Source organism: Cydia amplana, chromosome 1, assembly GCF_948474715.1.
Source record: "Cydia amplana chromosome 1, ilCydAmpl1.1, whole genome shotgun sequence".
Lineage (NCBI taxonomy): Eukaryota > Metazoa > Arthropoda > Insecta > Lepidoptera > Tortricidae > Cydia > Cydia amplana.
This window is the reverse complement of record NC_086069.1, coordinates 2484107-2501006: the sequence shown is the minus strand read 5'-3', so window position 1 is coordinate 2501006 and position 16900 is coordinate 2484107. Positions and strand designations below refer to the sequence as shown.

The 16900-nt window shown below is 37.6% G+C and overlaps 2 protein-coding genes across 2 annotated transcripts; one reads left to right on the top strand and one right to left on the bottom strand.

The window, feature by feature from the left end:
* Positions 1-2117: 2117 nt before the first annotated feature.
* LOC134656690 (protein tipE) lies at positions 2118-2986 on the top strand. The gene has a single exon (XM_063512246.1). The coding sequence runs from the start codon at positions 2211-2213 to the stop codon at positions 2889-2891; it is 681 nt and encodes a 226-aa protein (XP_063368316.1). The 5' UTR covers positions 2118-2210; the 3' UTR covers positions 2892-2986.
* A 5876-nt stretch (positions 2987-8862) lies between these two features.
* On the bottom strand, positions 8863-16774 carry LOC134656589 (cyclin-J-like). The gene is made up of 6 exons (XM_063512173.1): positions 16284-16774; positions 15968-16078; positions 13327-13498; positions 11974-12255; positions 10737-10893; positions 8863-9457 (listed from the first exon to the last, which is right to left on the bottom strand). Exons 1-6 carry the CDS (start codon positions 16392-16394, stop codon positions 9007-9009), a joined length of 1284 nt encoding a protein of 427 aa, XP_063368243.1. The 5' UTR covers positions 16395-16774; the 3' UTR covers positions 8863-9006.
* Between the last annotated feature and the right edge of the window lie 126 nt (positions 16775-16900).

The following is a 16900-nucleotide window of genomic DNA, read 5'->3' as shown; positions in this document are numbered from 1 at the left end:
ATACACTATCGCACCGCACCGCGACCTTGGTGCGTCACACCCATAAGTGAGAGCGAGAAAAGGATATCTGTTTCTAAATGTTCTATCGGACGATATCCCTACGCGCCTACATTTTTCAAATTTACATATATATACTTGGTTAAGCAGATCTTGTCAGTAGAAAAAGGCGGCAAATTTGAAAAATGTAGGCGCGAAGGGATATAAAAAAAAGTAAAAAATAAAAAAGTTGAATTTCGCGCTTTTTTTTACTGACAAGATTTGCTTGACCAGCTATACATTATTGAAATTACGGTGAACATGCACAATGTAACGAAATTAAAAAAAAAGTTGTAACGTTTCTGACAACACACCAAAAACAACCTACGTAACTTAGTAGTGTTCATTGCATAGGTTCATTGTTTTCCACAAAGCTTTGGTTTAGACTAGGCTTTTAGGACTTTTTAGAAGTAGGCAGAGATTGTATGCAGTCGCTTTTATATTAAAAGTCATAACACTACGACCTTGGAGCGGTGCGGTAGTCTGTTAGGGCTATAAGTATCATCCACGATTTATTGTTACCGTTGACGATAAAAAGCTTCTACATTTGGTCTGCAAACATTTACGTCTCCGGCGTGTCGTGACGATAAAATCGTGTCGTTACCGTGGACTACACGATAAAGTATAGTCCGTCAACCAAATCTTGTCAGTAGCAATGTAAAGCAAACTAAAGTAGGGCAACACTCAAAGAGCAGTATTGCGCTAAGAAAAGCAGCAATGTACATCGAACCAACAGATTTTTTTTTCCGCTGAGCGCGCCCTGCGTACGTCAATTCAAATTGTCACTCGCGGTTTATTGAAAAAAATTGAAACATGGACGGACAATTTAAAAGCGATGTTAAAACAATGTTAATCAAAATGATGAACAAATTTGAAGATATCAAAAACAACTGCTTATATTCTCTTTGTTCCCTATCTATGTCTTCTAAGTTTACTAAAATAAAATCATATCAAAATGCAGATAATTAGATAGTGCATATATTTGTTATTTACAATATAATATGCCACTTGTTAATGTAAATTAGTGTACTGTTCTGGATGAATATGACATACCTGTGTAATTTTTTTGATTGGTATATATTGTACAATATACATATTAAAAATAAAACAACTGATATTTGGGTGTTTATTTAATTTAAAGGTAAATAAGATAAGGGTCACTTTTCGACTTGGTTGCGTTGTACACGTACATAAACCGCCATAGGTAAGTATTGTCTGAAAAGATACTACCTACTACGAACGCCTTATATTGGGCAAGATTTAATCCTGCAACAAACATGTATGGATTAGGTAGATATTGCGAAAGAACGGCGATATAATCAAGGCTCTTAATACTGTTTAAAAGGTTTACCTTTGTAAATAGTCACAACTGATTGCTGAAAATATTAGACATGTGGGCCTATGGACGGTTTCCAGGACACAATTTATGGTCTTGTTGGATAGATTTAGGCATACGTTTTAATTTTATTTATGCCTTTTAACCCTAAAACAAAAAAACTGAACATAATCTTAAAAGTTCGAAAGAGTTCTTCCAGTATGTACTTGTCATAACCTCAATTTTTTGAATTTTTAGTAATGTTTACCATCAACGAGCATGATTGTACATTGTAGGCCCCTTAGCTTTGCTTATTCTTATTTAATGTATTGGTATTTAATGGTGACAGCAGAAATATCTCTTGAAACAGAAACGATTCAGAATGAAAACCAAATGAAAACAAATAAGGTGACGGCTGTCGTTCACGATCCACATTCCACAGATAAAACGCGTTTTGGAATTATTTGAACACAGTGTTGCTAACCCGCGATTTTTCAAATTTGCCGCCTTTTACTACTGACAAGATTTGGTTGACGGACTTTATAAAAGCGGCCAAAAGGGGAAAATCCTCAAAGGGAAAAGCCATTTATAAATAATTATTAACGTTTGCATTGCATGTTTAAAACGTAGCTAGGTATTCCAGTAAACGTAACCCTGCAGACTTCTACTCGGGCTTTCTATTCTATTTAATAATTCAAGCTCATACCACACCATGACATGATAATGAATTACATTAATTAACGTCAATTACTTAGTAGGGCGCAGGACTGGATTCAGCACATGCGCGGTGTGTACAGACTGCACTGCATTTAGGACACCAAGTATTCAGTTCAACATGGGTTGACGCAGTGTGTGCAAAATGAGGGGAGGGAGCTCAGAACGTCTGGTCGTGAGACCTACGAAGCGCAGAGGCGATACGCGTGCGAAACTTACTCGGTACATCACTGTTGTTCTAGCCGCTTTGCTGGGTGGCGGTGCTTCAGCTCTACTTTTCCTCGTTCCTCTGTATGCGGACCCCGCTCTGAGCGCTCTAGCTGCGGACTTCGACCCCGTACCCGCGGAATGCATAACAGAACGCCGAGACGACCGTTTAGGCCTAGATAACTGTACATGGGCTTCCTGCAGAGAAGGATGTACAAGCGACGCATACAAGTGCACACAACTACACGTGAAATATAAAGCGCACGGCGACGAATGGCGTCCAGCAGTGCTGTTCGTAAACATAAAGGGCTGCGGTTACCCTCCAGTCGTGGATTGCGAGAACTTCACGATCAGCTACGGGTACGTTGGAGCGAGATACAGTTGTTTTTGGTCTCGGGCTGACACGAGTGTGGTGATTCCTCGCTGGTCGAGGGGAGAACAGGTGGCTACAGTGACCAGGACTCTGGCTCTTCCGCTGTTTCTGTCAGGCTGTGCTGGGATTGGGCTCTGCGCACTGCACTGCGAGTGCCGTCCTCGGCGCCGCCGTCGCCCGCCACGCCGCCCTCCGCGCCTGCCGCCACTATCTCCAGATGACGCATCGGTCTACCGGCTTGCCTAGATTTTTAGGTACAAACGAACCTGGCACAAGGATAGTTACTTATATTTAATTTTTAGAGAGTGTAAATAAACTTTGTAAATATATATATTAATCTATTACTGTTGTTTTATTCATAGATTTATGACTATGATGTATTACTTTATAGTAATTCATAAATAAGGAAAATCTTGATAAAAAATCAGATTAGTTACTGCAATGCACTGCGCCACATCAACACGAAACCGTTTATAAACATGCATTACCTAAATATGTATATAATTATTATGTATAAACAAAATGTAGGAGGTGCCTAACGTGAATCGATAAGCGCAAGCATTGCATATCACTAAAGGTGAAAAACGGTTGAAGAATTTAAAAAAATATTTGAAACAGAATTTTTAAATCACTCGCTGTAACTAAAACGTACTTAGTGATTTAATTCTCTTTGGCTGTAACCACACTACACTAGACAAAAACATAATTCGAACGTAAGATATTGATATCCGCGTACGCAAAAAACAATTAAACAAATGCATATCGACGCATATCATTACCGAAAGGGTAACAGCCAGCCTATTATGGATAGCTTTATCCATCTTTATCCACGTGATAAAATAACTGTCACTGTTTAACACCGTGGGAAAGAAAGTGACGGACACCGTTTTATCACGCTGTCACGTAGACAAGAACGACCATCATATCCGTACAGTACGGATATGATGGTCATTCTTGTGTACGTGACAGCGTGATAAAACGGTGTCCGTCACTTTCTTTCCCACGGTGTTAAACAGTGACAGTTATTTTATCACGTGGATAAAGATGGATAAAGCTATCCATAATAGGCTGGCTGGACGCATACAGCGTATGAATCAAAGAGTATAATAATATAGGTATAGCCAGTCAACCAAATCTTGTCAGTAAAAAAAGGCGCGAAATTCAAATTTTCTATGGGACGATATCCCTTCGCGCCTACATTTTTCAAATATGCCGCCTTTTTCTACTGTCAAGATCTGGTTGACCAAGTATATATGTATGAATTACAAACAGCTCATACCCACACGGCATTAAAAAGTTGTCTTCTCTGTTCCAGATTTATTTTGCTGTATTATTATATCGGCCAAAACCACCGCAAAGGCCGATGTAGTTTTGGGCTCGTATCAAAATCAAATCAAAATTAAGGATGTTGGTTTTGAGAACATAGAAGACAATCTAATTCTGTGTGTTTGTGTAATCTAATCAAATTGTAGGTATGATTTGGCATCACATAATTATGTGTATAATTGATTGCCATAATGACCACAAATGGGCCCATATTCAAAATATTGCGCTCCTTGAAAACCAGTGCCGTTACCAAAAACCAACTTTGAAAAATAGAACGTCACTCATTGAATTAAACTTTCGAGTGGTTCTCAATAAAATTTAAGACTGCTTTCCAGAAGCGTATAAGTAAATAATTCGATTAAATTATGAAATAAAAAAAGTTTACGGAAGTATATATTTATTTAAAGGTTTATAGGTCGTTTTCATTATCAATTTAATGGTACAAAATATAGTTTCTCAGTACAATGCCACGCATAGTTACATCAGTCTTCAAACAAGTTCTCACACGTTTTTACATCATTTTATAGAAATATATCACTGTAAGGAAAATCCTAGCATGGATTTTAATCGTGAAAATATCATATTAGGTAGTGTAGGTAGAAAATATGCTATTCTAAAATTCTTCCCTCCTGCGGGCGCAGCATGGTTCCATTTTTATCGCCTGTCACTTTCGCGCTTACATACTTGTTAGAACGTGACAGGCATGGTGACAAGCGATAAAAATGCGACCGAAATATCGCAGCTGATTGAACACAAAATCAATTTACAGTAAAACATTTGACAAAATATAAGTGTGATTTCAAAATAAAGACAGTGTATTTTTAGTGTTTAGGTATTATACCTATGAAAGGATTTTCCTTACTTATTATATAATGTAAGGCTATACATTTCAACAATATGCAAGCAATTTTTACTGTTATGTTACAAATTGAAAGCTATCAAGTATATAAGGTTCTATAGATTGATTAAGGTTTAGTTTATTTTTAAAGATATCATTACGTCTATTGCTTTAGCATGATATATGTTGAACAATGAAATATACATGTCCACTCTAACAATATTTTCATACCTAATCAAAACATAATCGAAATTTGAAAGTGTGAACATGCTTTTATTTAAATCTTTATCGGCGAAAGAATCTGAAATCATCACATTACCTAGGAAGCACATGTGTTACATTTACTTTAAAATGACTATTGCTAAGTATCTATATCATTTGGCAGTATGATGCATTAAGTACTTATCATTATTTTCAAGTTACACTGCGGGCGCAGCATGGTTCCATTTTTTCGCTTGTCACTATGCCCGTCACTTTCGCACTTACATACTTGTTAGAACGTGACAGGCATGGTGACAAACGATAAAAAATGCGACCGTGCTACCGCCACTGGTGATGAACAACTGTACCTATTAAAAGTGGTTATATTATATTGCTTCTACCGAAATATATGGTATGATGATAGTACCTACACAGATGTATCACAAAACATATAATTAATTAATTAATCTGGGTAAAGAGTTTTAAGTATTTTTGCGCAAAATCGAAATGACATAAAAACGCGACATAATTTAAAAAAAAAACAGCCTTTAAATGGACAACAAAAACCAATAATGGCCATTATAATATTCTAACCCTCTGGCTACCCTTTGACCGTTTATACGAGATACATCAAAATAAAATACTCAACGTTCGTTATAAATAGCAACCAAAGGGTTAAACACACACGTCTAAAACAGTAGAAAACTTTGTCTGAAAATGTTGCAAGAATTGTTTTCTGCTATTTTAGAACCAACAACAACATTAACCAATATCAACCAACATATGTAAAACTAGTCTTTTAAAAAAGTAAGAAAATAACGTATAAAACCCGCTTCAACATTTCTGTGGTACAGTTGCCTTCAATAATATGTGGATGAACAGGAAAAGTTTCCAATATTTAAGAATACCAATTTTTGGTTGGTAAAATTGTGTTCTTCGTGTATTATTGAAAGCAACTGTATATTTCAGTAACATAGTCACGAAAACTAATCAGAGATAGTGGAACAGAACTTTTGTTAAAAAAAAAACTTTAAAAAATTTCGTGTATAAATTAATATTGAGCGTCAAATACAACCAAGAGCAAAGAAAACGCATTTTCATTGTTTTCGGCCATAATTGTACAACAAAGCACGAAGAGGATTTATTAAATAAATAAGTAAATTAAAACAACACATTCTTTAATCACAACCTCACATCCAAAACAGCATTTTAAATTAAATTAATCTAACAATGGCCTCTCCAAACGTCACCGATAATCGCATGCGATTTGCAACATATTGTTATTCGTTGCTACTTACTTAGCAAGCTATTATCTAAAATCGCATGCCTTTTGTCGCAACGTCTGTAGACGCCTTAAGGTTGGTGAACTAAATGATAGCAATAGACCGGATTACATCGTAAAATGACGTTTTTTGTTTTTAGAGCTACCATTATTTCATACATCGATGGTATTCAATTTAAATATCATTTGGTTCAACATTGCCTTCATTGTCAACTTACGTTTTGGATATATTAAATTAGAAATTACCTAGCATTAATATTAAGGTGATTATTCAGTTATCCAGATATAAATCAAGAACAGTTTTTAAAGGTTAATTTCTAAATGGCCAAAACACAGGATGATATCGTGACATATCATAATTCCTATAAACATAAGCGGAATAGAGATTCCGCTAAATAAAATAAAATAATTTTAACAGCCAATGCAAGAAGTAATAAAATCACCTTAATATTTTATAAGAATTTTACTAACACAAGAAAGAAAAACTGGCTACTTTGGAATTTGTCAAATTTAACGTCTTACAAAGTAACATATTTAAAACTTTATCCTTCGTTTTTTGTCTAGTTTTTATTTTCTTGCCTGAAAGTCAAAACTTGGCTTAAAAGATTTACAGGTATCAGTTCAAATTAAATATTTTGGAAAAAAATGACTTAAACAGTAAACACAGGTTTTTCAAAAAGTTTAAGCGAAGGAATAAAGATAGGGTAACTACAAAACTTGACCATATAACATTGTCTTGCGTCAAGAATTTTAGAAAAGTACGAACATTTTAATTTTAAATACTTATATGGCCAATAAATATTATTTACCCTATATCACATTTCGTTTCTGTCTATACCTAGTCATTGAGCCTACAGAAAATCTGACAACTTAACAATTTTTAGTACAGTCAGCGGCAGTGAAAATTGACTACTCATGCGTAGAAATTCCTACGCAGGAAGGTATATCCAACTCTTTTGCTGACTGTACATTTTGGATACAACAGAAAAAATCTTTGATTTTATATTCCGTTTATATTTGAATATTTTTGTATTGGTCGCAGATCTAAAAAATCAACCTTACAATAGTTACAATATGAGGATTTTTTTTTTAAATACTTTAATAACTTTTTCCTATTCAGTTGTCTAATTTCCTTTGGCTCGCTATTACCTAGCTGCATGAATTCATGCTTCGTTCGTATACAATACACCACCAAGTGAGTAAGAGAAGGAATAAGAATAACATTCTAATACAGAAATGCATATTTGTGGCTCAAATTCGCGTTCATTATAAAATTTCGACTCGTATTTTTGAAGACTTCGCTTTTGCTCGGACTTTTAAAGTCATACTGGCTCAAAACCTCCAATTAACCGACCTCATTTTAATACATTATTAATAAGATATAAAAAAATTCTTTCAAAATATATGGAGAAGTGAGTGAGTTTACATTAAAAAAAATTGAATAAGTGGTGCAAATATTTAAATAATAAATAGTAACTGAGCGCCTTATACAAACTCCTTATTCCTTCTAAGTATAAACTTACTAAGCATATAATATTGGTGCTAGCTTATACAAAATTCAGCTTGATATAGGAATTAGACTAATAAATTGCATATGCTTTTACAAATGCTTATGTATGCATATCAAATGCGCGAATTAAGCACATGCAATGTCCACATTTGTAAATTTTTGGCAGTATCAAGACTATCAAGTAAGCAACAATAATTTTTGATGATATTCAATATTATGCTTCAAACTAATAAATGAGATTCGAGTGGTACGAAACACGAAAGTCGGTACCTAATTATCATTTTAATTTTTTTAATGCTAAGACAAAAAAAAACATAATAATAAAACAAAAAAAATAGATAGTATAGTTTGTAGCTTTCTAATAGACCCCGAAGGCTAATCCTATTGTCTATTGTTAAGAAAAACCGCTCGTGCCACGTGCCACAACCACCTGCATAAAAAATCGGTACTTCGGTTACTGAGTGCCGGCGAGTCGAACGCTACAGAACCTGTCTAAAATGTGTCATCGAGATGCGTAACAAAGGCGCGTTATCGGAGAGCGCACCTACACTGGTTTTTTGAGCGTTGGACTAGCCCGCGCTCAGGTGCCAAATAGAATAATTAGGACCCTTTTTTGCAGGTAAGTAGCACGTGCGGTTTTACTGAACAATAGACAATAGGATAAGCCTTCGGGCTCTACTAGAAAGCTACAAACTATATGTACGTATTTTTTGGATTATGTGTGTAAGTAGGTACTGATTTTATGCTGGTAACAAAATTGTACGTGATTATTTTACACCATAAACAGCCAAAACATTGTTCCAAGACCAAAATAAAGTGCAGGATGTTTTTGTTGTCAGACCATACTCTGAGGGGTGAATACGTAGATTACGCAGGTCATACAGTCTATGGGGCCAATTCCGAAATACCGAAAAAATATCTGCTATTCCATAGAAAGCGTTGACATATTATGATTCGCCGAAATGTATGAGATAACAGATTTTTTTGCGTTTGCGGGGTTGGCCCCATAGAAAAAGTTATTCAGTATGAGCTAAATACCAGTTGGTCAGACACAAAAAACACTATGTATAATAAAGGAATAAACAAATAAATGTAAAACTCAAAACCACCGGTGTATTATACAGTTCCAATCTCATTTATCACTATTCAGCTTACAAAAAAACACAAATCAAATTCACAAACATGGACCGACTAGAAATAAAAATCATTGAACGACCTGCGACATCTGAGTCAAACGGTACCTTTTCCTATCCAACTCCACCGTGCTGTCTAATCCTCGTTTCACAGCCCTATTGGCGGTTCCGCCTTCTAAGCTAGCTTCGATTAACCTACGAGACTTAAAATACCTGTAATCGTTAGGGTTGTCAACCCTTAGAGTCATGTCGACCGCGGTTGGTAGGTAATAATTTTCTATATTGGAGACGCTAGTGTTGTTCAAGTCTAGAACGGAATACATACTTGTTTGTACCGGTTTTTGGCGGTAGTTGTCAACGTTGACGTAGCTGCGTGTTGAAGTACTGCAGGTTGATGAGGCCAGGCTGACTAGGAGCGGTGATGTGGAGGGTGTTTGGTTTGGTGAGGTTTTAGCGCTGCTGTAGCCTTGGTCGATATCCGCTTCCGTTGGCGTTTCTCGTGACTTCAGGATTTGCATCATCCTGTAAACAAATCAAATTTAAAACCCTATTTCAGTAGACATTAAGGTGGTTTTCGTTTGCGATGATCAGTGGTTTCGCTTCGTTGTTATAACCATTAGAAGGGTATCGCCAATTGGGATATCGACTGTGAAGGATATCAACCGTTTGGGATCGACCTTCTTTGAGTCTTTTCGGCCTTAGTTTCATCATGAAAACATAGTTAAACTGCGACCCGCCATGGTCTCGCACGGGTAGTTCAACCAATATACAGAAAACCTTAACAAATTATACACCTAAACCTTCCTCAAGAATCGCTCTATTTATAGGTGAAAACCGCATGAAAATCCGTTCAGTAGTTTTTGAGTTTATCCCGAACATACATACACCTACACACAGACGGAGCGTGGGACTTCGTTTTATAATATGTAGTGCTGTTGGTGCAGAATCGTAATTCTTAAATGGAAGCATAAATCCAAATGTTTCAGCTAAATGTTTTGGCTAATAAGCTTTCAGGATACATGTGTTCTGAGAAGCGTGTAATGTGTAAATAAATTTAACAATGTAATTATTCTTCCACACTTTCCGAGCGTACTGGACTCTGGGGAGTCTGACACTTAAGCAGTTAAACCTTGGTATGTGGCTTTCCATCAGAGAGGGGTCCTTATGCACATGGAGCATAAGGACCCTTTAGGCATAGAACGCCACATTTTTAGGGTTCCGTAGCCAAATGGCAAAAAACGGAACCCTTATAGATTCGTCATGTCTGTCTGTCTGTCTGTCCGTCTGTCTGTCCGTCCGTATGTCACAGCCACTTTTCTCCGAAACTATAAGAACTATACTGTTGAAACTTGGTAAGTAGATGTATTCTGTGAACTGCATTAAGATTTTCACACAAAAATAGAAAAAAAAACAATAAATTTTTGGGGTTCCCCATACTTCGAACTGAAACTCAAAAAAGTTTTTTTCATCAAACCCATACGTGTGGGGTATCTATGGATAGGTCTTCAAAAATGATATTGAGGTTTCTAATATCATTTTTTTCTAAACTGAATAGTTTGCGCGAGAGACATTTCCAAAGTGGTAAAATGTGTCCCCCCCCCCTGTAACTTCTAAAATAAGAGAATGATAAAACTAAAAAAAATATATGATGTACATTACCATGTAAACTTCCACCGAAAATTGGTTTGAACGAGATCTAGCAAGTAGTTTTTTTTTATACGTCTTAAATCGCCTAAATACGGAACCCTTCATGGGCGAGTCCGACTCGCACTTGGCCGCTTTTTAAAGTATCAAAACTCACCGGTGCAGCAAACGGGCGACAGGGGCGATACGCGAAGCCTGGCGCGCCGTGGCGGTCGCGAGCCAGGCCGGCCACGCGGTCAGGCCGAGCTCGGCGCGCGCGCACGCGACGCAAGCGCATCCCACTTCTACGCTTTCCACTACTTTGAGGCGGACATCTGTGAAAAGGGGATTCATTTTATAGCTGGTCAACCAAATCTTGTCAGTAAAAAAAGGCGCGAAATTCAAATTTTCTATGGGACGATATCCCTTCGCGCCTACATTTTTCAATTTTGCCGCCTTTTTCTACTGTCAAGATCTGGTTGACCAAGTATAATAAAAACCAGCCAAGTGCGAGTCGGACTCGCGTTCCAAGGTAAAGAACTATTTTGTGTATTTTTTTTTCAAAATTTTAGACCCAGTAGTTTAGGATAAAGGGAGGGGGAGGGGGTCTGACAGATAAACAGGTGAACGAGTGATCCTATAAGGGTTCCGTTTTTTTCCTTTTGAGGTACGGAACCCTAAAAATGTTGGAGAAGAATATTCTCACACGACTATGTTATGATGGTCTAGCGACAAGCGACCGATATTGATATTTATGGCTAATTTACTACCTAATGATCCTGGTTTTGTACAAAGTTTTAGCTAAAATAATAGATCGGCCGGACAAATTAGGTCAATTGACCTAATTTGTCCACTAAAATGACAGTTAATCAACTGTCATTGGACAAATTAGGTCAATTGACCTAATTTGTCCAATGACAGTTGATTAACTGTCATTTTAGTGGGTATTGTATCTGGAATATAAAAACAAGATGTAGTTAGTTTCCAGACAATGTCAAATCCAGATACGCTGCAAGCAACTTCGCACCATCCCACTTAAACCACCTCACGAATTTCGGATGCCTAATAGTCAGATCTGCATCGGTAACCAGATATTGCGCTAACAATGCTGCGCAGGTCACAGGTGTTGGTGCATGTAACTGTAACCGCCATCTTGCATGCTGACCATCAATTCTAGTTGAAAAGTCTAGACAATTGCTTACCTGATAAAGTTAAATCAAGATACGCTTCTAGCAGCTTCGCACCATCTCTCTTGAACCGTCGTACGAATTTCGGATGCCTAGTCGTCAGGTCGCCATCGGTAACCACATATTGCGCTAACAGTGCTGCGAAGGTTACTGGTGTGGGTGCTAGTAACCGCCATCGTGCGTGCTGGCCCACCATCCATTCTAGTTGGAAGGTCTTCAATTGCTTACCTGATAAAGTTAAATCGAGATACGCTTCTAGCAGCTTCGCACCATCTCTCTTGAACCGTCGTACGAATTTCGGATGCCTAGTCGTCAGGTCGCCATCGGTAACCACATATTGCGTTAACAGTGCTGCGAAGGTTACTGGTGTGGGTGCTAGTAACCGCCATCGTGCGTGCTGGCCCACCATCCATTCTAGCTGGCGGAATGTCTTGCCGCAGAGTTGGACGTTGCTGATCTTGGAGAGGGTCTTGAGGGTTGGGGCTCGACTGAACTTCTCTTCGCTTTTTGCTGAAAATTTATGAAGTTTACGATAAGAAGCAAGAGTATTTGTACTGTATATTCGTAAAAATTGCTTGGTCCTTATCCCATTTACTGGTCGTCGGTGCATCACGTTTTATTGTATCCTTCTTTTCATAATGTCATGCTCTTTGGGGAGACATCTGTTATTAAAATCCCATTTTTTTAAATCGAAAGTTACTCTCGTGGACCGCAATGTGAATTAATAATATCTAGTGTTCTATTTTAATTTTCAATCGCAAAACCGCTATCATAGCTTATCTGTGACACATTTAGACTAGACTACACATTGATAATTATTGAATATTAATTAAGTTTTGCTCTACTCGCAAGAACAGGTATTATAATAGGATTAATACAATCTATTAGCTATCTGCCCTTTATCTATTCAACAACCAGTTTCAACTAAGGAAGTGTTACAACCTTAAACCCCTTTAGACGCAATTCACGCAATTATGAAATAGATCAGAGGGGGCACAAAATTAAGATTCAAGATTCAAAGATTTTATTTGTTCAACATAGGTAAGATACAAGATGTTAAATAAATGTTTCAGTATCACTATGTCGTGCCTATTGGCATACAAATTCAATAAAAATACACACTATAATCATAATATATATAGTATTGGGTCCATACATTGGTCCTTGCCAAGATTGGCTTACATTTCGGGTATCTAAAGAAGGAATTTAAATAATCCTGCTTCTGTATACGGCTTGAACTCTACTAGTCCTCATATAAACAATAATATCTGGGAGATCGAGCAAAGCTCGGAAGACATATAAAAACTCGAAAAGACGCGTTTTCCTAGAGATAAGACCAAAAACCCCTATATAATTTCATCGAAATCGTTAGAGCAGTTTCCGAGATCCCCGCGAGATCCCCGAAATATATATACATATAGAAACCTCTATTCACTATAGTAACCAGCAGACGCCCGGCATTCTTTTACCCCGATTTCCACCTCTGATATTTTGTGTCAACTAACTTTACATTAGTCTAACATGAAAAATTGTAATCCAACCATCCTTTTCGCCTCCAGATTAGTTGTAAAAGAAACTTACCCGCTAGACTTAAGCAGGCCAACGCAACGTGCGTCAGTCGGTCAGCCCGGAGCCTGTGCGCGTCCATGAACAGATCTAAAAGCGCAGCGGCAGAGTGGAGAGTGGCGATGCTCAGGCCGAGCTTCTTGCTGATGTCGCGCAGTTGCTGGATTAGGGCGCCTCGGAATTCTAGCTGTAAGGAAAAATATATCTTAGTGATTACGTCCGAAAGCTATAAACAGCGAACAACATATGTTGATTGTTATATCTATTTACCTCTCTGTCGCTTGTATATATATATATATAAGAACCGATATAGACGGACTGCACGCCAACTGCAACGTCGGCGTGCAGTACCCATACAAGTTGCAGACTTTCTGTACCGGCCCTAAGTGTAAGGCCTGAGTAGACGCTCGAAAGCGGAGCGTTCGACGGGGCGTGTAGGCCGCTCCTATACGCTTGCATTTGTTTAACATGCACGCCGCACGCCCCGCCCCGCTGCACGCCCAACTCGAGCGTCCACTCAGGCCTTACACTAAGAGTGATAGGCCTATAGACAAATAAACAATCAAAGAGGCAGGGGGCCTCCCTGGGGCTGAACTGCCAATGCTTTCTCGACTAACTCTACAATGGACTTGGTCAAAAGAGTGTACAGATTTTTAATCTCATGAGACCTCGCATACAATTTTTTGTACATATTCCACAATCTAATCTGAACTTTTATAGAGTAAGAAAAGGGTTCCAAATAATCCAAATTCAATAACGAAACAACTATGTCTGGGTCTCAGGAGATAATATATATGTCGTGGAATGTCTAAGGTTTTCCTTTACTTTTATAATAACTTCTTGAATGTACATGCAGGAAATATTAACATTTAGGTCTAGTAATCGCCCACACTGCTGATAGTTTGTAAACCTTATTACAAAAGGCATAAGGTCTACCAATAGACAGCACCCCTAGCACATGATTGGCGCGACAGTATCTAGCGGCGAGATAGACTACCGACCTTTTTTTAAGTGTGTTAGGGCCACTTGCACCATTCCACTAACCCGGAGTTAACCTGGAGTTACCATAGTTACCAGTACAATTTGACACTGGGCTAACGGTTTAACCGCTTAACCCCGGGTTAGTGGGATGGCGCAATTGGCCCTTAATAAACTAGGGACGGATAGTCTATCTTGCCGCGAGATACTGTCGCACCAATCTCATGTGCTAGCCTGGCTGTTAAGACTGTTAAGAGTGTTGCTGTTTGTACTGATAATTTGATTAAGACTTGACTTGTGAGAATGTAGCCTACATTTGTAATACCTTTAATGTTAAGTAATGAAGTTATTGAAACATAATTGCATCATGAACTTTTCGTAACATGATTATGATGCACCACTTCAATATTAGTCCATATTAACTAAGAGCAATTTAAGATTGGTTAATTTTATGGTTTCTTAGGCTGCTTACAGACGAGCGACAGTACGCGACACACTGTCGGCGACGGTCGCTGACGACCGCCTGCGACGGCTATCGGCGACGGTCGGTGACTGTCGGCGACGGTCGGTGACTGTCGGCGACGGTCGGCCACTGTCGGCGACGGTCGGCCACTGTCGGCGACGGTCGGTGATAGCTGTCGCGGCGTCTCTCTTGTGTCACAGCACGCAGTCTTCGATGTGTAGTTCAAGAAAGAGCACGAATTTTCTTTTTCAAAATGAGTAATGACGATTTTGATGCTGATGCATTATTGTTTAAAGAAAATACGTGCTATCTCTTGAACTACACATCGACAACTGCGTGCTGTGACACAAGAGCGACGCCGCGACAGCTATCACCGACCGTCGCCGATAGCCGTCGCAGGCGGTCGTCAGCGACCGTCGCCGACAGTGTGTCGCGTACTGTCGCTCGTCTGTAAGCAGCCTTAATGTTAATTATTGTAGAATAATGTTATTACACATTATGTTACTCAAAACAATCATTATGTTAAATACTATATAATAAGTCAATTAAATTGAAATGATATCTATTTAAATTTTATGGTTAAATTATTTAATATCTGGGAGACCGAGCTTTGCTCTGAAAACAACAAAAACTCAAAAATGCGCATTTTCCCAGAGATGCCCCCCCCCCCCCCATATGGCAAATTTCATCGAAATTGTTAGAGCCTTCCCAAGATCCCCAAAATAAATATACAAGAATAGCTTGTTTAAAGGTATTAGATAGATTATTATTTATTTATTATTTTGGATTGCAATGTATAGATCTTGTTATCCGAAATAAATATATTAAAATAAATAAATAGACAATTCTGTCTTACACATAACAAACAACATGTCTAAAAGTCAATGCATTTACTAAGAAACCTGCTTTCTAGAATTAATCAATGCCATTTCATATTTAAATATAATTTATTACAATATTGCAGAACAGCTTATGCAATATTGTATGCAAATGTTGTCATCTAGCCACTACAAAGAAACATTAATCATAATAATGATTTATTATTTACTTTCATTTTCTATTTTCACATAAATTTCATTGCAAAAGAAATATAGTATGTGTAAAACAATATTAAAGTATGTAAACACTCAACCTTCCATATTGTTTATTTTCAAACACCTCATTTGAAAGAACATGATGCAATAAAAGATATGAAATTTTGAAAATATATCTTACCTGTGGGGACTGCAGATGTATCACAGGTTTCTCGGCCTCCTGTTCCAAGAGATGCTTCCAAATGTCCTCCCTGTACTCGCAGTGATACTCGTCATCGGGATCTCGGATAGTCTAAAATATACACCATGGTTGTTCAATATTGTGTAACAAAGAAAAATATAACATCAATAAAAACATGTTTTCTATTGAAATGTTATCTTAGATAAATTTACTAATGAGTTTATTGTAATAATGAGTAAATTTACTACTTTCAAATTTAATCACAGATTGAGTATAAAACCTAGTTATATTCGTTTAAAGTGAGCATATTACTTACGATTGCATCCAGTTTTGCCTCAGCTTCAGACACGCTCTTTGTCCCACTTTCGTGATGATTTTGGCTTCTTACGTTGGACAGGTTTAATTTAGACATATTCAAGGATTCCATCTTTTAATAACTTAGCTGTGAGGGTGAATTTGTGAATAAAAAGGGCGATTACTTTTTACACGTCGACTGATCGGTGACAGTCACCACGTGGAAACAAGTGTCAAATAAAATCCTTGAAAAATGCCACTATCTCACTAATACTGCAAACGCCTACTTTTCTTTCCACGAACATAACTCTTTATAGTCCAATTAGAGCACACTCGTTGAACAAAAATACAAACGATGCAGCGTTTTTAGTGATTTTCCGTCACATGATGCGGTATCCTCGTTTCACGACATGACTGACACGGAGCGAAATGTAAATTGACACTGACACGAAAAAGAAAGAAATGAAGGCTGCCTTTTTCATAGACAAAAGTCTACATGATATTAAGCCGATATCACACTACACACCGAGAATGATCTGTCACCGTCAAAAACTAATATTCTTTTGTAATATTTGTCTCTATAAAATATAGTGTTTCATCACGTATTTTATGTATCATTTAAAATACATACAAATAAAG